The sequence below is a fragment of the Sus scrofa genome, chromosome 8, assembly GCF_000003025.6.
Source record: "Sus scrofa isolate TJ Tabasco breed Duroc chromosome 8, Sscrofa11.1, whole genome shotgun sequence".
Lineage (NCBI taxonomy): Eukaryota > Metazoa > Chordata > Mammalia > Artiodactyla > Suidae > Sus > Sus scrofa.
In genome coordinates, this window is record NC_010450.4 from 5927140 (window position 1) to 5950489 (window position 23350).

The 23350-nt window shown below is 45.1% G+C and overlaps 1 protein-coding gene across 10 annotated transcripts in view; it reads left to right on the forward strand.

The window, feature by feature from the left end:
* STX18 (syntaxin 18) overlaps positions 1-23350 on the forward strand; it is a 117292-nt gene that overhangs the window by 43487 nt on the left and 50455 nt on the right. Inside the window, exon 1 of one of the 10 annotated variants that reach the window (XM_021100997.1) lies at positions 1995-3883. The exons of 4 other annotated variants lie outside the window; for them this stretch is intronic. In XM_021100997.1, the coding sequence (XP_020956656.1) occupies positions 3866-3883 (18 nt within the window). In that variant the 5' untranslated portion in view covers positions 1995-3865. Of the gene's footprint in view, positions 1-1994; positions 3884-6166; positions 6580-6855; positions 7086-7406; positions 9799-10009; positions 10849-14793; positions 15726-23350 lie in introns of those variants that run through there. 5 more of the 10 variants (XM_021100995.1, XM_021101002.1, XM_021101005.1 and 2 more) reach the window with 5 other exon arrangements.

Consider the following 23350-nt stretch of genomic DNA (forward strand, 5'->3'; position numbering starts at 1 on the left):
ACTCACCCTAGACTAGGCTGAGTGCCTCTGTTTTGTGCTTTTATAGTAATATCCCTGTGTTTTTACTTCATAGAACTTTAATTATTTATAGTTATGTATGTTTGGTATTTTTTTATACTGCCAGACTGTAAACCAATGACCTTTAAATATATTTGTTTATTTGTCCCTTAAAAGAATTTAAAAAAAAAAAACTAGATAACCTCATGCATATATTTCAAGCCAACATCTAAATTTTTCATTATAAATTTAAATAGTTGCAAAGGATATAATTTCCAGTATGCTGTAAAACTTGACATTGTAAACTTTTAATCACCCTTTTAAATGTGTCCCATGGAAGCTAAATATTGTACCTGATACTCACCATCATTTGTTGAAAAAAAAAATCCGTAAAAATTTTTTTCCTATAGTCATGGATTTTACAGTCTTTTTCTCCGTAAACTCCATTTCATTTCCCCCACATAATATTCTCCTATCCCTGGTTATCGTTGAAAATCATTTATTGCTCATTCTCTTATACTTCTATGTAACAAAGTAGGTATGCAAATTGAAATTTAACTTTTAAACTGTTTCCAGTGATGACCAAAAGGCTGTGGTTATTCTCTGTCAAACAACTGTGTTGCATTATTCTGTGTTGAGTTACCTCTGGCATTATTATCAGTGTACATGGATTAAAACAAAAATTACATTATTTCATCTGCAAAGCCTCTAAAGGCAGCAGATTTGTCTGTAAACTAGGTCGTGTGCAAGTGGATGCATGTTCCTTTTTCCAGACTGTGACACTGTCCGATATCAACTGCATTCTTAGCTTTCACTCCTTGTGACACAAGAGCTAAGAAGCCTTGGGAACCTTGTTTGTGTCAGGCCCGTGAGTGGACAAGAATGGAAGGAGCTGAGGCGCTGCCCTCCACCCTGCTCCTGGGACGTCCTCTGAGTCACACGCCCAAACTGGCATCAGAATGTTTAAAAGCAACTGTCAGATGGCAGCTCAGGATCTCCGTTAATTTTGTTGAGTGGAAAAGATTGGGAACCACCCCCCCAGACTTGTGAAAGGATTTGTTGCCCAGTCATGAGTGTCATTCCCAGGACTGCTAAGTGTCCCTTTGTCAGAGGACATTCAGGTATCGTGAGAGCGGCCTTCCTTTTATGATGTGGAGAGGGTGCTTGTGAAGGGCTGTGGGCAAGGAGAACCGGCAGGACGTGGTCACGGCAGGTTCGCAGGCCGCTCTGCTTCTGAAGAGAGTACCATGGATGCTGAGGGTCCAGAATCTAGTCCCCAGACCTGCGTCTGCCGGATCCGCCGGATCCACCGGTTGCCCCGCCCTCCCTCGTGTGTGCTGCTGCTTCAGGGCCCGTGAGGACAAAGAGATGTGTGTTTTTTTCCAACCACATTTTCCTCGATTCAAAGCTTCTGGTATCTAGAACCCAATAAATATTTTTTTTGCTCAGGAAGAAACTTTGTATGTAAAATTTGACTCCAAATGTATTAAGCTTTTCAGTTTTCTCTGAAAAGATGTAAAAGGGGAAATGTTTTTATTCCTGAGTAGTGTTGTAGGCTATGAAGTTCATTTTTAATTTTCAAGAATAAAATGTTCTTTTACAAGTAACATTTTTGAGTCGGTAGCTATCTTGCTAACTTAATAATAAAGCTACTTGCCCTAAATCCTTTTTCTGTTTTCCCAATTACACTCTTTTAGGTAACTTTTACTCTTTTTCAGGTAATAAGGTTCTGCTTGACTTCTCCACCAAAATAATGTTTTTTTGGTACTTTTTATCCTAATGTGATTTTCAAAGATTACAAAAATAGTTGTCATTTGTTTTCCTTTTGCCTAGTGGTTTTGAGGTATCTGGCAGATCCTTTTAGGCGCATTACACCTGCAGGGCAATAGAGGTCTGCGTGCCTGCATCAAGGAAGTAGGTGGCGTTCCTGCCTAGAAATAGGAACTGCAGATTGGCAGCTTCATCTTTCTGCTAGTGTGCAGATTCTTAATGCTTAGTATCCTGGAGCTTTCTGTTTTTCTGCAGGAAATCTAATACAGATTTTCGATTGCCTCTTAAAATGCTACACTTCTCCCGGAGACCTTATCTTCGATAAAGCATCTGGTTTTCTGTGAAGTCGTTATTTTGAATCAGAATTTCCAGCTGTTGCATCTAGTTTGATGGAGCCTTGAATTGAAAAATCACAAACTAGGTCATGTATTTAAATACCAGACATGAATGTTATCTTTCTTCGTATAAAACAGTATGGCAATTATATTTAAGTATTCCCAATTTGCAGCGTTATTGTTCATGATTTGCTCCAAGAGACAACAAGATCGAAGAACAGCTGAACACCTTTAAATGAATAGGTGACGTTTTATTCTTTTGTCAGTGTCCCATGAACCTACACACATGGTGTCTGCCCTAGGACAGATAAGAACTGTCCAAGCTGTTGGGGGTCACAGGAGCCTCACAGACCATTTAGTCCGACCCTCCTCATTCTCTAGATGAGGAAGCTGAAGCCTTGTTTGGCCCTGGACGAAGAACCTGGTCGCCAACCTGGATTCAGTGGGACTAAGATGACTGTGTTGTTGACCACCGCAAAAGCCGCCATTCTGAGCAGGCGAGCAAAGGGTTAACGGGTTCCTTGGCTGTTCTGCTCCTGGACTGCGACCCTGGGACCAGCACTGGGGTGCCCTAGGAGGCTGATCGGGCCTTTCCTTCTGGGATTTTTAAAAATGTTTGTAACTCTTTGGCATGTAATTCCTCTTTTAAGACTTGATCTTAAGGAGTTACAAAATCAGTTAAAGATTTAGCACCCAAAAATACTCTGGTACGGTTCAGCAAAAAGATGTTCATTACAGCATAATTTATCCTTTTGGAAAATCAGAAGAAACGACTTAGTTATCCAACAGTGGAGAAATAGTCAAATTAGGGCATATTTAAACAATGAAATGTTCTGTAGCCATCAAAGTAATTTTTTAGAAGGTTTTTTTAATTATGCGGGAAGTGCTCATTATGTGCCAATTAAAGTAAGTACGATATAGAATTATATAATATGGTTTTAATTATATAAAGGAAATATATACATAAATGGATAATACATCAAAGTGGTAAAGATTTATTTCTAAGTGATGATATTATGGGTTGATTTTATTTTCTTCTTTATATTTGCTTATTTCACAAAGTCTCCATGATTAGCGAGAAGTTATTTTTAAAAAGAAACTTAAAATACAGTTGAAGAGGCAAATTTTTTCTCATACTAAATGATGGAAAACTCACTTTCAGGTCCTGTTGAGGTTGAAGAGAGAGGATCGCTGGCACACAGTGTCTGATGCTTGGGCTTAGTCAAGTCACACTCAACTGCCCCACTCTCATCCCCATGGGGGTCCTGATGGTGGGGATAGTGGTCCCTCTGGACTTGGGGGGTGGGCCACGGCCCACGAGGGGCTGCTCTTTGAGCCAGCAGTCATTTTATTTGGAAAAATAAATAAATTTGAAAAGCCAATTCCCCCTATTGAATGAATCTTTTTTTACTCTTTCATTTAGCAAACACTTTTGAGTTCCTCCAAGTTAGTTCTTCTGACTTGAAGGTAACTTTCTGGTACTAATGATTCTCTGCCCAGAGAGTGTTGAAATTTTCATAAATCTGCTTGCCCCAGAGTATTCTGGTGTACAGGTAACTTGACACAGTTCCTGTTCTCACCTGGTTCAGGTTTAATAATTAAATTGGATTAGCTATTAAATAATGAATGTTTGTATAGAAGCCGGTGTGATACCTGTGAACCTGAAAACACAGCTTTAATCAGAGAGGGGCTCGGTGGGATCCGTATTGCTGTTGCTTTGCAGTACAGCATGGTCTGCAGAACAACAGGGTCAAGCAAATTAAATGCTGTGTTTCTCAAAGGTAAGCTTTTCCAGAGCATGGTATGGTTTTCTTTGCTCCAAGAATTCTTTGAGAAATCTATGAATATTTGAGGTCCTCAATTCCACTTTATAATTTAAAATTAATAACTTCTTACTACTGTAATTTCATACGTTTTATACTACCCCGTAGGAAAAAAAAAAAAAAGAAAAGTATTTACTTACTTCAAATTTCTTAGATTGATTTCAGTTGGTCTCATTCCCCGTTACAGTTATGGCTTTCCAGTCCACAAGGTATGGCTTAGAGTCGTATTTCAAATTTGAAATGGCTTGTGCATTAATAAAGCTACTGTTTTTAATTTAAACGAAAAGATCCTTTAAGGAAAGTTTGTTAGGCACTGGATACATTTTTTAAATGTTTGTTACATGTAAGTTCATGGTAGCCTCAGATTGTTATTCCCCAGCTAAGAAATGGCACCTTTTTTCTTCATTTGCCTTTCGGCCTAGTTGTATATTTTGCCACATATGCTACGGCCAAGGAATTCTAGAGTTGGAATATGCTGCCTCGACGAGCTTGCTTGCTTCTTGCAAAAACAACCTGAAGCACCGTGATGTCTTTTCTGAAAGGCCTTTGGGGAAGAGCATCCCTCAGTCCTCCTGGTGCTGAGTGTTTCTCAGTGACCACTCCTCTCTCTCTCTTTTTTCCGTTTGGTATGAAACCTGGTCTTTTTCTTTAAACCGAAGCTGCTTTGCTCCATTTGATATGAAGTGCGGGACGTCTTCTTTTAACTGTTCCGCTGTTGCCTAATATTTTGGGGTACTAATTTATACCCGTATGCATATAAACTGACGGGTCTTATTTTACTCCCTAAATGGCCTCATAGCCTGTGTATCACCTGTTTTGTCCTAACAACCGCGTTATGAATGGCTATCACAGAACTGCTTTTCTTGGAAAGATTATGAAGTCTTTGATTTTGGATTGAGCCAGTGATAGAAATAGCCAAACACACAGACTTACTTTTATGTAGCCATTCAGTGGATATTTATGGGATACCGGGACTGTGTGCCAGTCACGGTACTGAGAATTGAAGATACAGAGAAAAACAAAGCGAAACAACTAGATGAGAGTCGGTGTTTCAAAATACAGCAAGTCTAGTAGGGAGACCTTTCTGTTATATTGGCAGTAATGTCGTCATTATTTGGGGTTTATTATTGTTACTGGACTTATCAGTATTATCTTGCAAAGTAGAAAAGTCACTTCGAATCTATTTGCTTTTTGCCCCCCCCCCCCCCGCAGAGAACTGTTCTAAACAGTTAAAAAAAAAAAACAACCTTCCAAATGTAGGGAAGACATATATAAACGAGTTGTAAAATTCTGTGGTGAAAACAGCATGCACTGAGGTTCTGTGGAGTAAGAATTCTCCTTTTATAGGAAAAAAGTGACTTAAGTTTGACTCTCCCAGTTAATCTGGTTACTAAAGTTATATGCGACTTATTTTTAATAAGTAGAAAGCCAGCGCATCTGTTCCTTGACGGGCGTTTGTCGCCGTGGCTCCCTTCGGCCGGTACCTTCAGGTGCGAGCACCCAGGAGTCCTTCTCTGGCCAGAGCGCGCCGTCCCCTCCTGTGCTCGTGTCTTAGAAGATAATCTGCGTGTCACTCAGCAGGTGCAGAACACATGCTGTTCCAGGCGTGATAGATGTGTCTCGGGAAGTTAGGACAGGGTGATCCCAGGACCAGTGAACACGTGTTTTTTTTTTTTGTTTTTTTTTTTTTTTTTTTTTTTTTTTTTTTTTTTTTTGCTGACAGCTCTTAAAAATTCTAGCATGACAGGCGGTAGAGACACTAGTCAAGAGCAAAGATTCTGGAGCCACAGTAACTGAGTTTTAATCTAGCCATGCTCCGCGTTAGCTGAGTGGCAGTGGGCGCAGTATTTAATATTTCAGCACCTCAGTTTCCTCATGTGTAAAATTGGGGTGATGATACTGTCTGCCTCATAGATTGTTAGGAGAATTAAGCGAGTAAATATTTGTAGGACAGAATAAACTGCTTGGTGCAGAGCGTTATATGTATGGGTGCGAGTAGATGCTTTGTTACCTGTGGATGTTTTTGGTACTAATCACAGAATAATAAGGTACTGTGTATAGTTCTAGGGCCTGGTCAGTTGATGCTGAGTAAGTTGAATGGTGACGTAGCTTTTTCTAGCTTTTCTTAGTTTCTCCTGCCCACCAACCCCAAGACGTCTTAAAAATTGGAAGTCTCTTTATTGGCATATTGTGCAATAATCCTGGGAATTCAACCTGACCCCTGAGATCTAAATCAGAGGTCACGCTTTGCTAAAGCCAGGCCTTCTGTACAGATCCCGGGGGCAGGGGTCGGAGGCGTCTTAGCGTCTCGGGGGCCCCCTGTGCTCCGTGGAGCCCGAGGGGATCTGTGATCATCCACTCCCACCGCCCAACCACAGTCCTCAGAGACCAGCACTGCCCTGCGTTGGTTCACATGCTGGTTTCGGAGAAGGAACGTCCATGCAAAACGTTAGGAAGCCGGTTCTGGCATGGCTTTGACGTCCCTCGGACGCAGGCTACCTTGCCTTGCAGGGTGGAGTCTTCTCCCTGCCTCCCACAAAGGGCACCCCACAGCCTTCACCTCCCTCTTTCAGGCAGCTGGTCTTTGCACACCTAAGAGCTCCAGGCTTAGAATTGCGTCTCCGACAGGACACTGTGGTTTGATGTGGCTGATGGTAGGCTCTTTATTTTTTTTTTAATTCCAACCCCATGGTACTATGATTACGTGCCATGGGAAGGGTTATGGATAAAATGCCAGTCTTCCTACGCCCCGTTGTGCAGGGCAGCGTCATTGTGTATCAGGCTCTTAATGGTGCTCCAGAGCTGCTGGTTGGAAACAGCACCAACCTCCCAGGCCTCAGCTCCTCCCTGGCAGAGTGGCTTGTGCCAGCAGGGTGGGTGGCGCGGGCTGTGACTGGTGGAGAGGGAGAACCTGGAAGGCAGGGGCAGCAGTGAGGCGCCGCCACGGTGCGGGCGATGGGGTGAGCAGAAGGGGCAGGATTCGGGAGCCAGTTCCGGCGTAGAATCTACAGGACTCCCGGACGGATTGGCTGGAGTAGATCAGTGGGAGCGGCGGTCAGCTGTGGGGTCTCTGCTCGAGAGGACAGTGACGTTCTCATGATCCCATGACTGGCTCACGGCACACAGTGGCCAACGTGGGACCTGCGGCCACCGTCCTGAGGTGGGGTTATCAGGACTCAGGAGGCCTCGCAGTGCTGGGAGGCTGTGTTGTTTTGCTGCCCAGGCCTTTCCTGTCCCCTTAACTCGCCACTGGGGTTGCTGTTTAAGGAATCCAAGTTCATCTCGTCCAGTGGTGGGGTTGGACCATCCCTGACTTTCGTTTTCTTCGTCTTAAAATTGAAGATCTCATATTACTTCCTTTAACTTTCCTTTGGGGAATGCAAAGGATAAATGGAAAAAAAAGAGGAATCTTGTTTTTGAACGTATATATGACAGGAGTTCCCACTGTGGCTCAGCAGGTTATGAACCCAGCTAGTATCCATGAGGATGTAGGTTTGATCCCTGGCCTTGCTCAGTGGGTTAAGGATCCGGCGTTGCCGTAAACTGTGGTATAGGTCGCAGATGTGGCTCGGGTCCTACATTGCTGTGGCTCTGATTCGATCCCTAGCCTGGGAACCTCCGTATGCCACAAGCACGGCCCAAAAGAACCAAAAAAGAAAGAGAAGGATCTCTAACAAAGAGATCCTGATGGAGGTACACTGAGTGATGCATCGCAGTCCAGCTCGAGGATAAGGAAGTCACACGGCCTGGGGAACTAGGACGTCCTCATTTGCCGGCTGTTTCCGAGGTGAACGGCTTTTAGAGCCCACAAGTCGTGGGGGGCGGGGAGGGGCAGCCAAGGCGGTCTGTCCTTTCGGTCGAACTCTCCTGTCTGTTTTAACTTGTTGCATCTCCTTATACTCAATACTGTGAGAGCCTTCTTTTAAAAAGTGGCTTACTTGTTGCAGGTAATTCAACAGATTCTTTTACCCGAAAGTGAATGTTATTGTGTATTTTTTTTTCTTGTTTAAAAATTCAGGCCTGGGGTTGGGGGAGCCAGACCTGGACCTGGTCGTGATGGCATAAGGCTGCCATTTCTTAACCAGGCAACTCTAACATGAAAGCAGGCAAGCGAGCTCTTGTCCTCTGCCAGCGCTGTCAGTGAGAGGACACTTACCGCTGCGGCTACAGAAATCCCTTACGGGGCATTCAGGGCCTTCCAGCCTTTGCATAGTACTTGTCATATGCTGGGCACCCTTCTGAACAGAAACTAACCTGTACCCCTCCGGGAGGTATGTACTATTATTTTTCCCTTTTTACCAAAGAAGATAGTGAGGCAAAGCCGGGTTAAGTAGCCTGGGACCAGCCACAGGGCTAGGACTGTGTGGGTCCAGGCAGAGTCCAGAGTCCGCTCTCCTGTGCTCCCCTCCATGATTCTCGGCCCTGCTGGTCCGTTAGACTCATCTGGAGAGCTTGCAAGAGGGCCGGGGGCCTAGCCCTACCTGGGACCAGTCCGAGCTTCACTCTTCGCCCTTCCCGGGGTCTCTCTCCCAGTCTTTCTGGCTGACCATGCCCCGTCCTTCCCTGATTTCATGGCACATGTAGGGGTTTAATGGCCTTTTACAGTTCAGGATACACAGCTTTCTGGTTTGGCTCTGTTAGGCAGGGCCCTGGAGCTAGGGACGTCCTGCCCACTATGTGTGTCCTGGCCAGGGCCCCACACAGCATTGTGCCCAAACCCAGCCCGTGATTGTGTGTGGTTGTCACTTTGCCTCAGGGGGGATCTCATAAGGTACACGGAGAGCACAGATGGTGACTTGGGCAGATCTAATCTGAGTGGCCCTGGCGTGTCCGAGCTGCAGTTTGCTTACCGTGGACTTGGAGAGGTGGTCAAGTTAGAGGCTGATTGTGCAGATTAAATGAGATGCATGAAAGTACAGAACAGGCTCCTGCCGGCAGGAGGCAATCAGAAATAAATGCCGAGTTCCTTCTGTGTAAACTAAGCATGGTTTTGACTGTGAAGAAGCACTTGAAAATACCCTCTTCGGCTTTCAGTCAGAAGCGGGAAGTCGTGGCATATCTGGAGCTGACATAGACCTTCAGCATCAAGGAGGGATGCAGCCCCTGCAATGACAAGCAAGGGGACAGGCATAAAGAAGGGACTTGGCCAAGGGCACACTGTGAGCCCAGATGCGGTCTCTGTAGGAGTTCTCCTCTGTGCTGGGTACAGAGAGGTGCTTAGTCTCCTGGCGCTGTGACTGTGACTACCTTTGCTTCTTAGCATCTGTGCCACCACCCCGTGTCCTCTTGTGTACGTTCCGGAACTCTTAAAGCAGCTTTGCCGGCCTCCAGTGGCTGACCCCAGTGTAAGGCTTTGCCTGCTGAGAGCGTCCTAAAGGAGCCCCATGGGGTACGAGTACGGTTAAGGAGGTACAAGGAAAGAACTTTTTGCATCAGAGGGAAAAGAGTTAAAAATACTCCAACAATGAATGGTTGAAAGCCCACAAACCTCTCTCCGGTTCCCGTGTTTTCTGTGAAGATGGGGCTCTTTTATCTTTCCTAAGTTCTTGCCTGTATATGGTCAGAAGCAGAGGAGAAGTGAAGTTATTCCAACTATGCTTCTAATAGCACGTTAATATTTTGTTTTCACCAAGCATCATATTGTAAAAGCTTCAAAATGGCGTCACGCTTTGAGATTATGTTTGAACCATTATAAACGTCATTTTCTGTTGATGCTTCAAAATAGATTTTTTAGATTTCTATCCATGTTGATTACTATTATTTGAATTGAAAGTGAAAAACAATCCATTGATATATAATACGTATTGTTTAATCTGGGGCCTTGTTTCTAGGGAAGCGTGCAGCCCATGGTGAAGATGGTGAGATAGCAAGAGGTATGGTTTTCTAATACTTAAACCCAATTTCTTAATTCCTGTCGTCTCCCCGCCGCCCTCTGCAAAAACACTTTATTTTTCTTTTCCACATAGTGGAGTAGATTCTGGAAAACCAAGGTGAACACACTCGGGTCAGATACGGCGGAACCTACCCCGTCTCATCATTTGCGGGGCCTCATTACTTTGGGTCCCCTTTCGCAGCTTCCTGTCTCTGCCAGGATGTCTTGGTTCCCTTAAATGCCTGGGAACACTTTCCTTGGTAGGACCATGAAATTAGCCCTGGACAGTGTGGGGAGGAAATGCCTGAGTTTTTTCCAGAAAGCGGATTTGCCTGGAGAAGGCGGTGATGAACGCTGAGCGTTCGTAGCAGCACCTACACTCAGGCCGAGGAACACCTCTTTGAGGCCACCTCGGAGGCGTCCGTCGTCTAAGCAGAGGCATTCGTAGCTTGGCCTCCAGGTTACTGCGCCAGCGCCTCACACGTGTTCAAGATTCAGTCGGACGTGATCCTCCCTGTCCTTGTTTCCCGATTCTACACTAAGCTCCTAACCTTTTCTGCTTTTATCTTCTTTGTCAGAAAAATCCAAATGGGTGGTTTTTAAAAATATAGTGGAAACAGAATGTGGCTCAACTTTTAAAATTATTCATTCTGCCAGGGAAAAACCTGAAGCTATAAAATTTAAATCTCATGAAAGTTAATCACATTTGGTAGTGCACAGATTTCATCAAAGCCTGAATTTCACAAGCCTTGAAAACGCTGATGGTTTAAAAATGTTTGCGGAGTTGGTCTTTACCGTCCGTCAAACACACACATTCTTTCCGACCACTCGGGAAGAGCGTTCCCGGCTCCCCAGACGTCCCAGCTGGCTTCTAAGCCTTGAAATAAAGCTCTTGGTCCGACGGTGATAAGCAGGGTTCAGAGCACGTATCTGTTTTAGCCCATGTGAAATAGAAAGTGATAGTGATCACGGGAATGAAATTTGAGTTATGATGTGTTGATGGATTTCACGTTAAGACGCAGTGAATGGTATTTTCCGTCTCCTTCTTAAAGTGAGTTCAGCTCCCAGCGATTCTCCTAATTGTTACTGTTACATTCTTTGCTCGCTCTTTTCCTGCTCATACTTAGATAATCCACAAGTACTGTTCAGATCCTGTGTGTTTCACTTTCTTTTCTTCACTGAAAGCTTTCAGTGGTTGTACTCCCTGAGCAAATCCTTTCCAGCAAAGTATTTAACTTTCTCTGCACACAAATGCACAAGTCAATTAAATGTGTTTGATTAACTTATCACAAAGAGTGCTGCTACCTTGAGTAGAAACACTTCTACTCTCTGGAAAGTTCTTTCTGTTCAAAAGAGGGTCCTTATTTCTAAGAGCAGAGTTCTGATTTTAATTAAAGAGCATTTTATACAACTTTTTTTCTAAAGCTTAAGATTAATTTCTATGGTTACTAGGGATATAAATCTCTAGATTGCTTTAAAACAAAGATTTTTGTTCAGGAGAGAGTTGACAGCTCCCTTTAGGAGAAGCTATTACTTAATTTTACTTTCCTAAGTTTAAACACATAAAAATATTTGTAATGATACCCCAAAGGCATCATAAAAATGTAAAATAATTGTACTCTAAAATATCTAAAATTACAGGAAATAGACCTCATTTTAAAAAATGAACTGGGATTCGTGGCTGGGGAACTGGGGTGTGACATACTTCAAAACCAGAATCTCTTGTCTGGAGCCTCTTTTTTTTTTTTTCTTTTTTTTTTTTTTGTGAAAAAAACTTTCTTGTTATCAGTCACACAAACCTGAAAATGTATTTGTTCTATTAGTAAATATTTCTTAATAGTTTCATTACCTTTAACCTGTGTTACTGTATGGATGTCTTTTAGTTCCCCCTCGAGAGACAAGTTTCTGTCTCTAGAATGAAATGGCATCAGTTGGCTCGTGGATTAACTATATTGCAGTTACCCTTCGGGCTCGTTTTAATGACTGTTTTTAAAAGTACAGAGCCCAGTTTTCGAAGCAACTTAGAACAAGGGCAGCATGAATAGTTTCCAGTGTTTTACGTACCCAAGTGATACTTCCTCTTTCAGCAGATACTGTTAACTTGTAAGCTGTTCCCCGGTTATAGGTTTGTCCTATTTTAATAAATATAGTGCAGGATCTGTAGTAGGGACGCGTAAGGAACCCTCCCCACCTTTCCCAGTAAATGAGTTAAGACTTCTTTCCCAGTTTAGTGTTGTAATATTGGTTCTTTGACTATTTTCATTTGCTAAAATTTTAACCGGGTCTTATATAGTAAAATGTCTTCATTTTATTAGGAAAAGTGAAATTAGATTTATAAAATACTCAGGCTGAAGTTTTGAAAGAAATGGTGTTTCATATGTAGTATTGAATGTCATTAGGACTAGATATGCTTTTAGTTTAAAACGTGCCTGATCCAGGAACGCTTTGCATTAAATGAGTTTATATTTTGAGAGCAAAATAAGGGAAAAGAAAACTACTTTCCCTCCCCTTTTTTTTTTGAGAGACAAAAAAAAAAAAAAATGAAGTTGAACACAGATATCGAAAGTGCTGTAAGCTGAATGTTTGAGCAACAGAAGTAAACACTGATTATTGCAAATGTTCATTTGGACCGATTTACTTTTATCTTTCAAGCGAAACATTTCCCGCAGTTTTCGTGGGCTTTTATTTAAGTTGGGAAGACTTGGGAAGTTTGTGTGAAAGTATAAATAAGTTTGGGAAAGTCATGATTAGAGTTTGATAATAAACATGCAAAAGCAAATTGGGAAACTCTATTAAAGTCAGATGTAACATTTAATAATGTTTTCTCTAAAAACTCATTTTCAGAGAGAAGAATGGTGATTTATGTGGTTCTGGAATAAAGACTTTGGCTGCAACAATTGAAAATAAGGGTTAAATATGAATTCTTCAACCCATTGGAAGTTTTACTTTTTTTTTTTTTTTTTTAAAGAATCTCAATGATTGTTATAGGAGTCCCCAAAATGTCCCTCTCCAATTATGGGCACGAAAACTGCATATGTATTTCTGTTTAAAAAACAAAATATATACTTAGTTGCCAGGAAAATTTAAACAGATTTTTACAAAGGAAGCATTAAATTTTAGTGTAGAGGGACAGTTATAATTTTGCAAAGCTAAAAAAAAAAAAAAAAAAAAGCTTTAGTTCCTTTAATTATTTAAAAATATCGCAATAGAGTATAAATAAAAATTTTAAAACCTTGATTTAAAATTTGTTTTAAATCTGTCATTCCATTAACTTCACAGTTTCAAACTGGCATTTTATTTTGAGTTGTTTATATCCCAATTCTTGAGGAAATTTGCCCACTTTTAAATGTAATGATACACTAAGTGTAGAGAGGTATCACTTTACCAGTTATTACATAGAGGCACTCTTGAAATAGTAATCTGCCAACATTTGATCAATGCTGACTAATATTACAGAATTTTTGAAGGGTTTCTTGGACAGTATAAAATTTTACGTTCCTTTCTTTGAGAAAGTACTGCATATGTCCCTTAAAAGGGTGTGTGTTTGGGTGGGAGGCAGTTAGTGTTGCATTTTGATGACAATTTTATTGCTTACAAATTGATGTGTGATTTTAACTGAAACTTGTTGCGAGGATAAGAAAGGAAAAGTTTATATGTGTGGTATTTCAAATGCTTTACCTGATGCTCTGAAGACTATTAAGAGGAATTCAAATTGCATGTACTGGTTTTACTTTTAAAGCTTTCAACTGAGTTCTCAATATAAAATTCACGCATAGGACTTAAATATTTTTGCGTCGGTGTAAAACGGGAATCTTGAACGTACTATGAAAAGACATAATTTGATTCTCAAAGTCAAGATCCATATAGTAGACAGCTCAGGACCTAAGCACTGTTGTGCTAGTTATTATTACACACATTTTCCTCTAGCAAATGTTGTATTAGGAATGAATTATTTTCTGCTGCTTTGAACACTTTAAGAATCTGTTGTTATCAGGCTAGTCCCCATTTTATAAAACTTAACACTTAGCAATTTGCTAGTTTTTTTTAATCCTAGACACCAGTAAATTTTATTTTCATTTTTTTCAGGCAAAGAGGTTGTTAGAATGTTTTATAACTTATTCCCTGAAATAGTGTTTTTTTGCCCCCCCCCCCCCCCAGTTTAAGTTTCATGCTGTATTTACTCCAAAGACAACCATCAGGAGGGAAAGGAATCTGTCTTTTTTAGAGGACAGGGAATGATGAAACAAGGCCTTGAATTTTTCTTGGAATTTGGACTTTTGTGTTATTGCTGGAGGCCGGCGTGCTCTGCTTGTCATCCCACTCACTCAGTTGTAAGAAGACTTTGGAGGCAAGGCTGTGTATCTTGTTACCAAGCCCTTTTTCTCAGGGTTTATGATAAAATGTACATCAATTTACTTTGCTGCTTTTTGTTTTAACTAATAAAGGAAAAAATGTTTTAATAGAACGGGGCACTTTTGGGGTTTGAATGTTACCAAACAGTGTTTTCTGTTGAATGGAAATGATTGGCATCTATCAAGCAATAGGAGGCGAAGTCCATGTTTTTCTCCTTGTACTGCCCGCAGTTGATTCCGCTCTTCTTTTTTGCTGATGTGAAGCAGAAACTGGACAGGGTAACAGTTTTGATGATGAGATTAGAGGTAGCCAGGCTGACTGTCTCCTGGCTTTTAGAGAACCTTATAAGCTCAGGGCCACCCCTCCCCTTGTTTAGATATTACTTGCTCTTTTGAGTTTCAGATTACAGGAGCAATTGATCTGCGTGACCTATCTTAAGAACTTTAACTTTGCAGTGGAAACTTAAACCAAATGTATATCCTCAAGAGACAAATCATCTTAAAACCAGGCTGTTGTCATTTTGATATACTGTACTGTTCACTGAGGGATGCTGTGGTGGAGAGCGCCACCTAGTGGATGGGACCTGCACTTGCTGCTCTGGGGACAAGGTCTGCATTCCTGTGACTCTTGCCTTCGGCTTGCAATTATAAGTGGGGTTTTATGTTGCTCCCAGCTCCTAGTTTCTCCCCAGGGTTGGGATCCCGGGAGAATGAGATTGGGAGAAGTGAAATGTCAGTTTTATTTGTGGTTTTCCCACTTCTGTAGGTGTGTGTGCTGTTCCTCGGCATCATTGTAAACATATTCTCCTCGTCGTTAAATTATAATGAAAACAAAAAAAGTTATTTTTAAAAAAATGTCAGTAGGGCAGCATTCATTGATTGGGGACTCGATGGTGTTGAGTGTATGTGTCTAAGCTCAGGAGTAAGAGACTGTCTTTGGAGAGAACTGTTTTTGCCACAAACTTTATACTCTGTTGTCTTCACCTCGTCAGAGGAGGTGTAGCTGCTGATTATCACTTGGGTCATAAATTGTCTGCTGCCTGTTACAGATAGGGTGTGCCTTTGGTGTATACGAAAACATTTGCAAAAACAATGGGAGAAAATTCTATATTTTAAAAAAACTTAATACATCATAACCACCAGCTTTAGGTATAGCTCTTCCTTAATGTTAATTTTAGAATGACAACTTCTTAATAAAATGCATCACTTAACAGACATTTGTTGGGTCAGGAACCTTGCCAGACCTTGGGAGTCTGAAACAAAGGTGACATAGTTCTCTTTGAACCTACAATTTTCTAAAGTCTTTTCATTCTTCACCACAAAAGAGAATGATTATAGCCCTAAGATGTGGATTGTACTACAATGGGTATAAATGTGTTTATTTGCTTGGTATTTTCTGCCATGGACTAGAAGAATTTAGAAGATACTTAGCAAATACTTTTGGAGGAGCTGATAAATAAAACTGATGGCTTTCTGTTAATGAGTTCGGTGTGTGGAAAGTTGTAGAAAGCTACATGCTAACTCTGGTTTGGTTCTTCAGCGCGTTCTTTTCCTCAAAGAGCCCACGCTTGGAGGCGTAAGTAATTTAATAGCACAGGCTTTGCAGTCTGTTTTGGAGTGTGGACCTTGGCTTTTCAGCTTGCTGGCTGTGTGACCTTAGGCGAGTTACTTAACAGCTCTGTGCTTCAGTTTCTGTCTTCTCCTTTGTTGTGAGAATTAAATGCGATCGTCTCTGCAGTGGCATAGTTGACACCGAGCATTGCTGATGGCATGGTGACGAAGGTGGGGCTTCTCTTCCAACTCCTCTTTTCTCCATTGTACGGCAGGTGTGTGAGTGCTTGGGACACTGAACTCGGTCCTCTGCCCACACCTGCAGGCCCAGCGCCCTTGCCACACTCCCCTCCCTGGTTAGCATTACCGTGCAGACCCCGCTGGTGGGCGACCAGCAGCGGCCTCCAGGTGCTGAGCTTGGAAGTTCTTCCTTGCGCACAAGGGGTTTACAGAAAAGTTGTGCCCTCCTGGGTTTGTGTGTATGTGTGTTTGTAGAATCATGTTTTGTGAGCAGAAGTTCTTAACCTGTGCTCCAGTGAGCCAGGAGCCTCCGAAGCTCAGAATGGAGGGCAGGAAGTTTTCTGTATCCGTGAAATATTCATTTTCTTAAGGGCACAGACCAGACACGTAGCTTTGCTTAATGCCTCGAAGGCATCTGTACCCCCTTAAAGGGTCAAGAACTGTATCTCTAAAGTTCACAGTTCTTTCTGGAAGGCCACTCACAGAGGTAAAGATACTGTAGGCCCCACCTAGAAAACGAAACTTACATTTGAATTTTACACTATTTGTTTTGTAAAGATACGTAGTTTGAAGGATAGAGTTGAGATTTTAATATGAGGAGCTCAAATATAAATGGAATGTCTCTTCCTCTTAGCTTTCTTGTCAAAGTTCTGAAGAGTAATGAACGCGAGGAAAAGTTAGGAGCATGGGCTCGGGAGTAGACCCCTGGTTCCAGCTCCAGCTCTGCCACCTGCTAGTGAGACCTTGAGCCGGTCGGTGAGCCCTCCCACCTGTGAAGGGGTGGTAGCGACGGTACGTACCTCCCTCGTGGGAGATGAAGTCGTCTGGACAGAGCCCCTGGCTCTTCTTGGCTTGTAGCAGGTACTGTGCGAGCCTCGCCAGTATCATTTTCTTGTACATTTTTGTTTACCCAAGGTCATTTATAATATGTGCAAATTAGTTGCCGAATGAAGACACATGGTCTTTTATCGTCTATTTTACCTACCCTTCATTGATGTGTGCGTGATTATAAATGTTTCTAATTTCCGTATTATGACCAGACTCTCCAAGATTCGATAGCTGAGCTAAGTCAGAAAAGCCTTAATAAATAAACGAGGATTCCAAGTACATGGGTCCTTAAAATCTCGCTTGAAACTTTGGAGAGTGTGGAAGGAGTGAAGAGAAACCAGGAAGGTTTAGTCATAAGGAGCTTTCAAGCTGATTGAACACCAAGAATTATCTTGGAATTTCTGGGTCGAAAGGACTTTCCTGTCCAACCTCTGCAGGGTGCAGGTGAGGAGGCGAGGCCAGAGCATTGAGTTGGGGCCCCAGGACTGGCCCCGAGTCCCAGTGTGTCTGGCTGGAAGCTGGGGCCCCGTCCCTGCCTGGAGCTGACTGTCCGCCGCACCTTCTGCTCGAAGCACGGCGTGATTTCCAGGGGAGCAGCATGGGCACGGGCCACCTGTGGGGCACAGGAGTGAACCGTGGGCCTGGGAGGGGGTGTGGCGTGTGCAGAGACTGTCCCGGGAGGCGGGTACACGCATGGAGAAGAAGGCAGCGCAGAGAAGAGAAGTGGCGGAGAACGTGATGCGGAGGGCGCTGCACCCTCGCCACCAGCCTCAGAGAAACTGAACTGTGTGTTTGGCCGAAAAGAAACCCGTTGTCCAGTCTGCCTGTGGGAGCCCCGGGTACCGGTGCGGTGGGGCTGGGGGCTTGCTGCGTCCTTCCTGGTGGTTTCCCTAGGGCCTCTTCTGGGAGGGGCCCCTCGCCTCACTGCCCAGGATGCTGGCATCGAAGGGTGGGCGCTGTTGCTTTCATCATGGCTCTTAACACTCAAACCAGCTGCTTCCCCTGGTACACAACCGGAGAGACGGCAGCCTGCCCCAAAGCTGGGGGACGAGCTGTTGTGAACTTGCTGTAGGAGTGTGCTGGGAGCTAGTGCGGCCTTCGTAAGCGCGTGGGGTCGTGTGTGCTCCACCTTGTGCCCGACGTTAAGCTGGTGTGAGCTGTGGCTCTGCTGTGCCCAGGCAAGCTGTTCCCAAGCTGCTCTTAAGAAGGGTTCTTCTGGGTGCCCGCCGTCGCGGGCTTGGGCCTGCGTCCGGGCGCCTCTGCCTCTCCCCCCTTTGCTCTCTGCTCCTGACCTTGGTTCCCATGAGGGCCACCTGTTGCCACTGAGGCACTTAAAGTCGTGCTCTGAGGCCAAACCCTCTGGGGCCACCTTGTGCTAAGTCCCGGCCTGGCCGTGGGCCGTTGGGCAGCATCTTAACCCCTGTCTGAGCCTCAGCTTCCTTCTTCCCTAAAGGGGCTGTTAGAGCGCCCATGTCCCGGGGCGGTGTGCGGGTTCCGTCAGGTAATTAGACGGAAAGCGCCTCGAATGGGGCCTGGCCGGCACGAAGCGGTCAGTAAATGGGACCCCCCGTCCTCCACGCCTGCTGGACTTGCGCCAAGGCCGCTTTCTTTTCTTCTTCTGCCTCTCCAGCTCCCCACTCCTCAGAGCTGCAGTTTTGTGAACGACCTTCTAGGTTGTAGGCCTTCAGCATGACCCTGGTCCCCACTCCTCCCTCCATCCCTTGCCCCGGGCAGCCCACCGCGCAGGCAGGTGTGGCCTCGTGGGAATGACACACACTGTGATGCTGGGGAGGCGGGCGCAAGCTCCGGGTGCCTGAGCCGCTGCGTGGTACCAGACCCCGTGTCGGACTCTCGAGAGGCGTTTCCACTGACGGCTTGTAGTCCCTCCAGACTCACCATCTCAAGTTTACACATCACAGGTTAAAGCGCCCACAAGGTAAAGAACTCGCGGAGATGCTGTCACTCGTCAGTGACGGAGCTGGGGTCTGAACCCAGGTCCGAATGACTCGAGTTCATGCTTTGCGTCATCGAGAGTGGAGAGAGAGCAAGATACGTGCACACTTACACAGCCTCTGCACGCACACACACCCTCCATACACACACCCAAACTACATACACAGCCTCTGCACACCAACTCTAAACACACACAATCTACATACACGCACAGAGTCTCTGCACACACCGCCTCTGCACACACAGTGTCTGTACACACACTCTACACACGGCCTGCAGACCAGACAGGGTTCGGATGGGGTCTGAAAAGCAGCGTGAAGCCTTATCGGCCCCCAGCTTGGAGCCCCTGTCTGTGCTCCCGCCGCCCCTCCTCTCTTGGCCTTATTACCTCCCTCCTAAACGTGCTGGGTCCTCACCTATTTGTCAAGGGAACAAATAAAAGGAAGGTTTCCAAACACACGGAAAAGAAAGTGGTGACCATTAGCCAGTGTACATTCCTGAATTCAGCCCGAGCTGTGTGCCCCGGCCTCGCCGTGTGCTTCCAGATCAGGTTGTGAGGAGGAGGAGATCTGATTTCAGGAGACAGTTAGCAGATCTCTCGCTGATATTTCTGTGGGGGAAACAATTTTTAAGTGGACTGAGTATTTGGATTGCAAGGGTGTCATGTCTGTGACTCAAGCTGGCTATCCACTGGGAGAGTGTATAACTCCCTGCTTCTTTTCCAGCCCTATTTTCATTCCTTTTTTTTTTTTTTTTTTTTTTTTAAATGGCTGCACCTGCAGCATGTGGAAGTTCCTGGGCCAGGGATTGAATCTGAGCCACTGCTGCAACCTAGGCCACAGCTGCAGCAACACCAGATTCTTTAACTCACTGTGCTGGGCTGAGGATCAAACCCACGCTTCCGTAGCAACCCCAGCTGCTGCAGTCAGATTCTTAACCCACTGTACTACAGCAGGAACTCCCATTCCTCTTTTTGTCTTTTTGCCTTTTCTTGAGCCGCTCCTGCGGCATATGGAGGTTCCCAGGCTAGGGGTCTAATCAGAGCTGTAGCCACTGGCCTACACCAGAGCCACAGCAACGTGGGATCCTAGCCGTGTCTGCAACCTACACCACAGCTCACAGCAACACCAGATCCTTAACCCACTGAGCAAGGCCAGGGATTGAACCTGCATGGTTCCTGGTCGGATTCGTTAACCACTGCGCCGCAACAGGAACTCCATCCCATTCCATTTTCTAAGTTGATCATTTTTAGTTACAGATGTCTTTTTTTTTTTTTTTTTTTTTTTCTTTTTAGGGCTGTACCCATGGCATATGGAAGTTCCCAAGCTAGTGGTCAAAATGGAGCTACAGCTGCCGGCCTACATCACAGCCACAGCAATGCAAGATCCAAGCTGCGTCTGCAAACTACACCGTAGCTCATGACAACACCAGATCCTTAACCCACTGAGCAGGGCTGGGGATCAAACCCAAATCCTCATAGATGCTAATCGGATTTGTTTCTGGTGTGCCACAGTAGGAACTCCCAGTTATGGATGTCTTTAGTGATCATAGCGGCGAATGACAAGAAGCCAGGGGAAAAACATGAATGTAGTGAAGACATAGTTTATCTTGGAAAAGACAATTTGAGTTAATGTTAAGTCAGCTGGACTCGGTGACATCCAAGTGTCCATCCTCTGAGGTGGCATTAGCAGAAGCCCAGAGGCTAGAACAAAGAGGCAACGCTTCTGCTTCCTCTCCACCGCCTGTGGATGCAGAGTACTGAGTCCATTCTCCGAACCGTATTTGATTTTGGGTTGCGCATAAATTACGGCATTCAGAGGCTCATAAGTATGAGCAGCAGCCATAGTGTGTTTCATGTTAAGAATTCTGGAAGGGATTGAGAATGTTTAGCTTACAGAGGAGAAGAGACTTGCATGGGTTCAATACAATAGCTGAACTAGAAAATAATTTGGATTGTCTTGGGTGGACCAGGTGACCTGGAAGGGGCCGTGGGCTCCTTCCACGCAGGCGGAGCAGTGTGGTACTTCCTGTGTGGTGGGTGCTCTGTCACCTAGCAAATGGGAGTCAGATAGGCCGGGAGAGGCCTGAGCTTTGGAAATGGAGGGTATGGGCCAGCAGTGCCAATCAGTGGGATTTTGAAAGCCAGAAAAATGGGAAATAAAAATTTTTTAGGGCCACACCCGAGGCATGTGGAGGTTCCCAGGCTAGGGGTCGAATCGGAGCTACAGCTGCCGGCCTTCGCATCGGCAGCACGAGATCCAAGCCGCATCTGTGACCTACACCCACAGCTCATGGCAACGCCAGATCCTTAATCCGCTGAGTGAGGCCAGGGATCAAACCTGAAATCTCATGGTTCCTAGTCAGATTTGTTTCCACTGCACCACAACAGGAACTCCAGGAATTAAAATTTTGGCTTTTAAGGTCTGCACCTGTGCATGTGGAGGTTCCCGGGCTAGGGGTCAAATCGGAGCTGTAGCTGCTGGCCTATGCCACAGCCACAGCAACACAGGATCCAAGCCGTGTCTGTGACCTACACCACAGCTCATGGCAAGGTAGGATCCTTAACCCACTGAGCAAGGCCACGGATCAAACCTGAGTCTCACGGATGCTAATCAGATTCGTTAACCCCTGAGCCACACAACGGGAACACCAGGGAATTAAAATATTTAATGAGTTCCTGTTGTGGCTCAGCAGTAATGAACGCAGCTGGTATCCACGAGGATGTGTGTTCGATCCCTGGCCTCACTCAGTGGGTTGAGGATCTGTTGTGGCCGTGAGCTGTGCTGTAGGTTTCAGACGCAGCTCAGATCTGGCATTGCTGTGGTTGTAGTATAGGCGGGCAGCTCCAGTTCCCTAGTCTGGTAACGTCTCTATCCCGCAGGTGCAGCCCTAAAAAGAAATAAAATGTTTAACGAGATTAAAGTGTGATCTTAAAGCCAATGAGATGTAAAGAGAACGCTGGGCCAGAGGATTGAAGAGGAAAAGACTGAGTGAGAACATGATAGGCTTTTGCTTTTTCTCGGGGTTAAGGGTCCGAGACCCGTTTTAACATGGAATTATATTGAGCTTCGTGAGTTATTAAGTGCCCTTTGGTGCCACTCACCTTTTGAAATTAAGTCATGAGTTCGTTCATTCTCTCATTGCCACTAAGAATCTAAGATTTTACTTTCTTAATTTCTCAAAAGGAGATAGGGCCTTAATATTAGAAAAAACACCTTTCAGGTTGTTGGAAAGTTAGTTGCTAATATCAGAACTTAGACCACCAAATTCACATTCGTCTCAGCTCGTGTGGGTGCCCGTTCCTCTGACGGGTGTTCTCCAAGTGGAGTCGACGGGCCTCGCTGAGCGGTTTAATTTTGTGGGTGAAAAAAGAGGGAAGACTCAAAATGCCATGAGATTTTCCAAGTTGGGGAATCAAGAGAGAAAGGCTCTTTGGGGGGATAGGGAGGGTTGGGGTCAGAGGTTGGACGACTGACGCTTTGGGACACGTGGCTTTTGAGGCACCCAGAGGCAGTGGACTCCGCTCCCAGAACACAGGCGCGAGGCTGGGCCTGGGTGGGCGTTTTCTGTAGGTGGTAACTTGAGCTTCGAAGGGAAGGAGTGGGTTGAGCAAGAAAACATAAAGGCTGAGCTTCATTAAGTTACAGAGGAGGCAGTGAACAAAGGTGACAGTGACGCACAGTCGCCAGAGGTTTAGGAAGAGAACCTGGAAGCCGAGGGAGGGGGGCACTTCAGGAGGGGCTTGTGCCAGGGCTGGAAGTATGGCCAGAGCTCCCACGGGGACTGCCCCCCCAGCCCAGGGCCCTACACGTGCCGAACCCTGGCTTGTGGGGTGCAGAGGAAGGCTGGGAGGCGTGATCAGAGGAGGCTCAGCCTGTGGCCCTTGCTACTAAACAATTGCTGGAAGAAACGAAAGCGAGAAAGGACAGTTTAGTCCTGTGATCCCTTAACACACTTGCTGCTGTGACCCCAGCACCAGTGGAATCTCTGTGGCCGTGCCAGGCTCCTTTGTGGGTGACTCATCACTGGGAGCTTCTCTAGCAGGGGTGGTGGGCATGGGGGCAGGACTCAGACAACCCCCACTGTGACTCAGCAGGGTCGTTGTGCTCCAGAGCTGTGACAGTGCCGAGCTTCTCCCTGTAAGCGGTACTGACGCATTTCTCCCTGATGACCCAGGGAGCGGATTGGGGATGTAGTCAGTGGGCCCCCAAAGTAGGCTTGTCCTCATGAACAGTCCATGTCGCTTATCAGTAGTTGGCAAACATTTATGCAACGTGGTGGTTCTGACTGTGCCTTAGGCTGCCTAAGAAACTGAACAGCAAGCTGTGTCCACTGATTGAATGAAAAAAAATAATGATTTTGTGTTACAGGGAACTTTTTACAGTATGCCAGAGGGGCGTACTGGAGTCTCTTTCATCTTGAACAATGACGGTTTCTTGCAGAGGCAAATTATGCAGATTGGTATTTAGTGTTTCCTAATCAGTCAGGTCTTTGTTGGAAGTGTGGTGAGTGCTGGAAGAACAGAATTCCTATCCTGGGGGGTTGCAAGTCAACCCCCGCTGTGATCTGTGACGGACCCAGGGTGGGGTGGGGGGGCAGCTTTGAAGTCCCCTCCTTTGCAAATGCAGC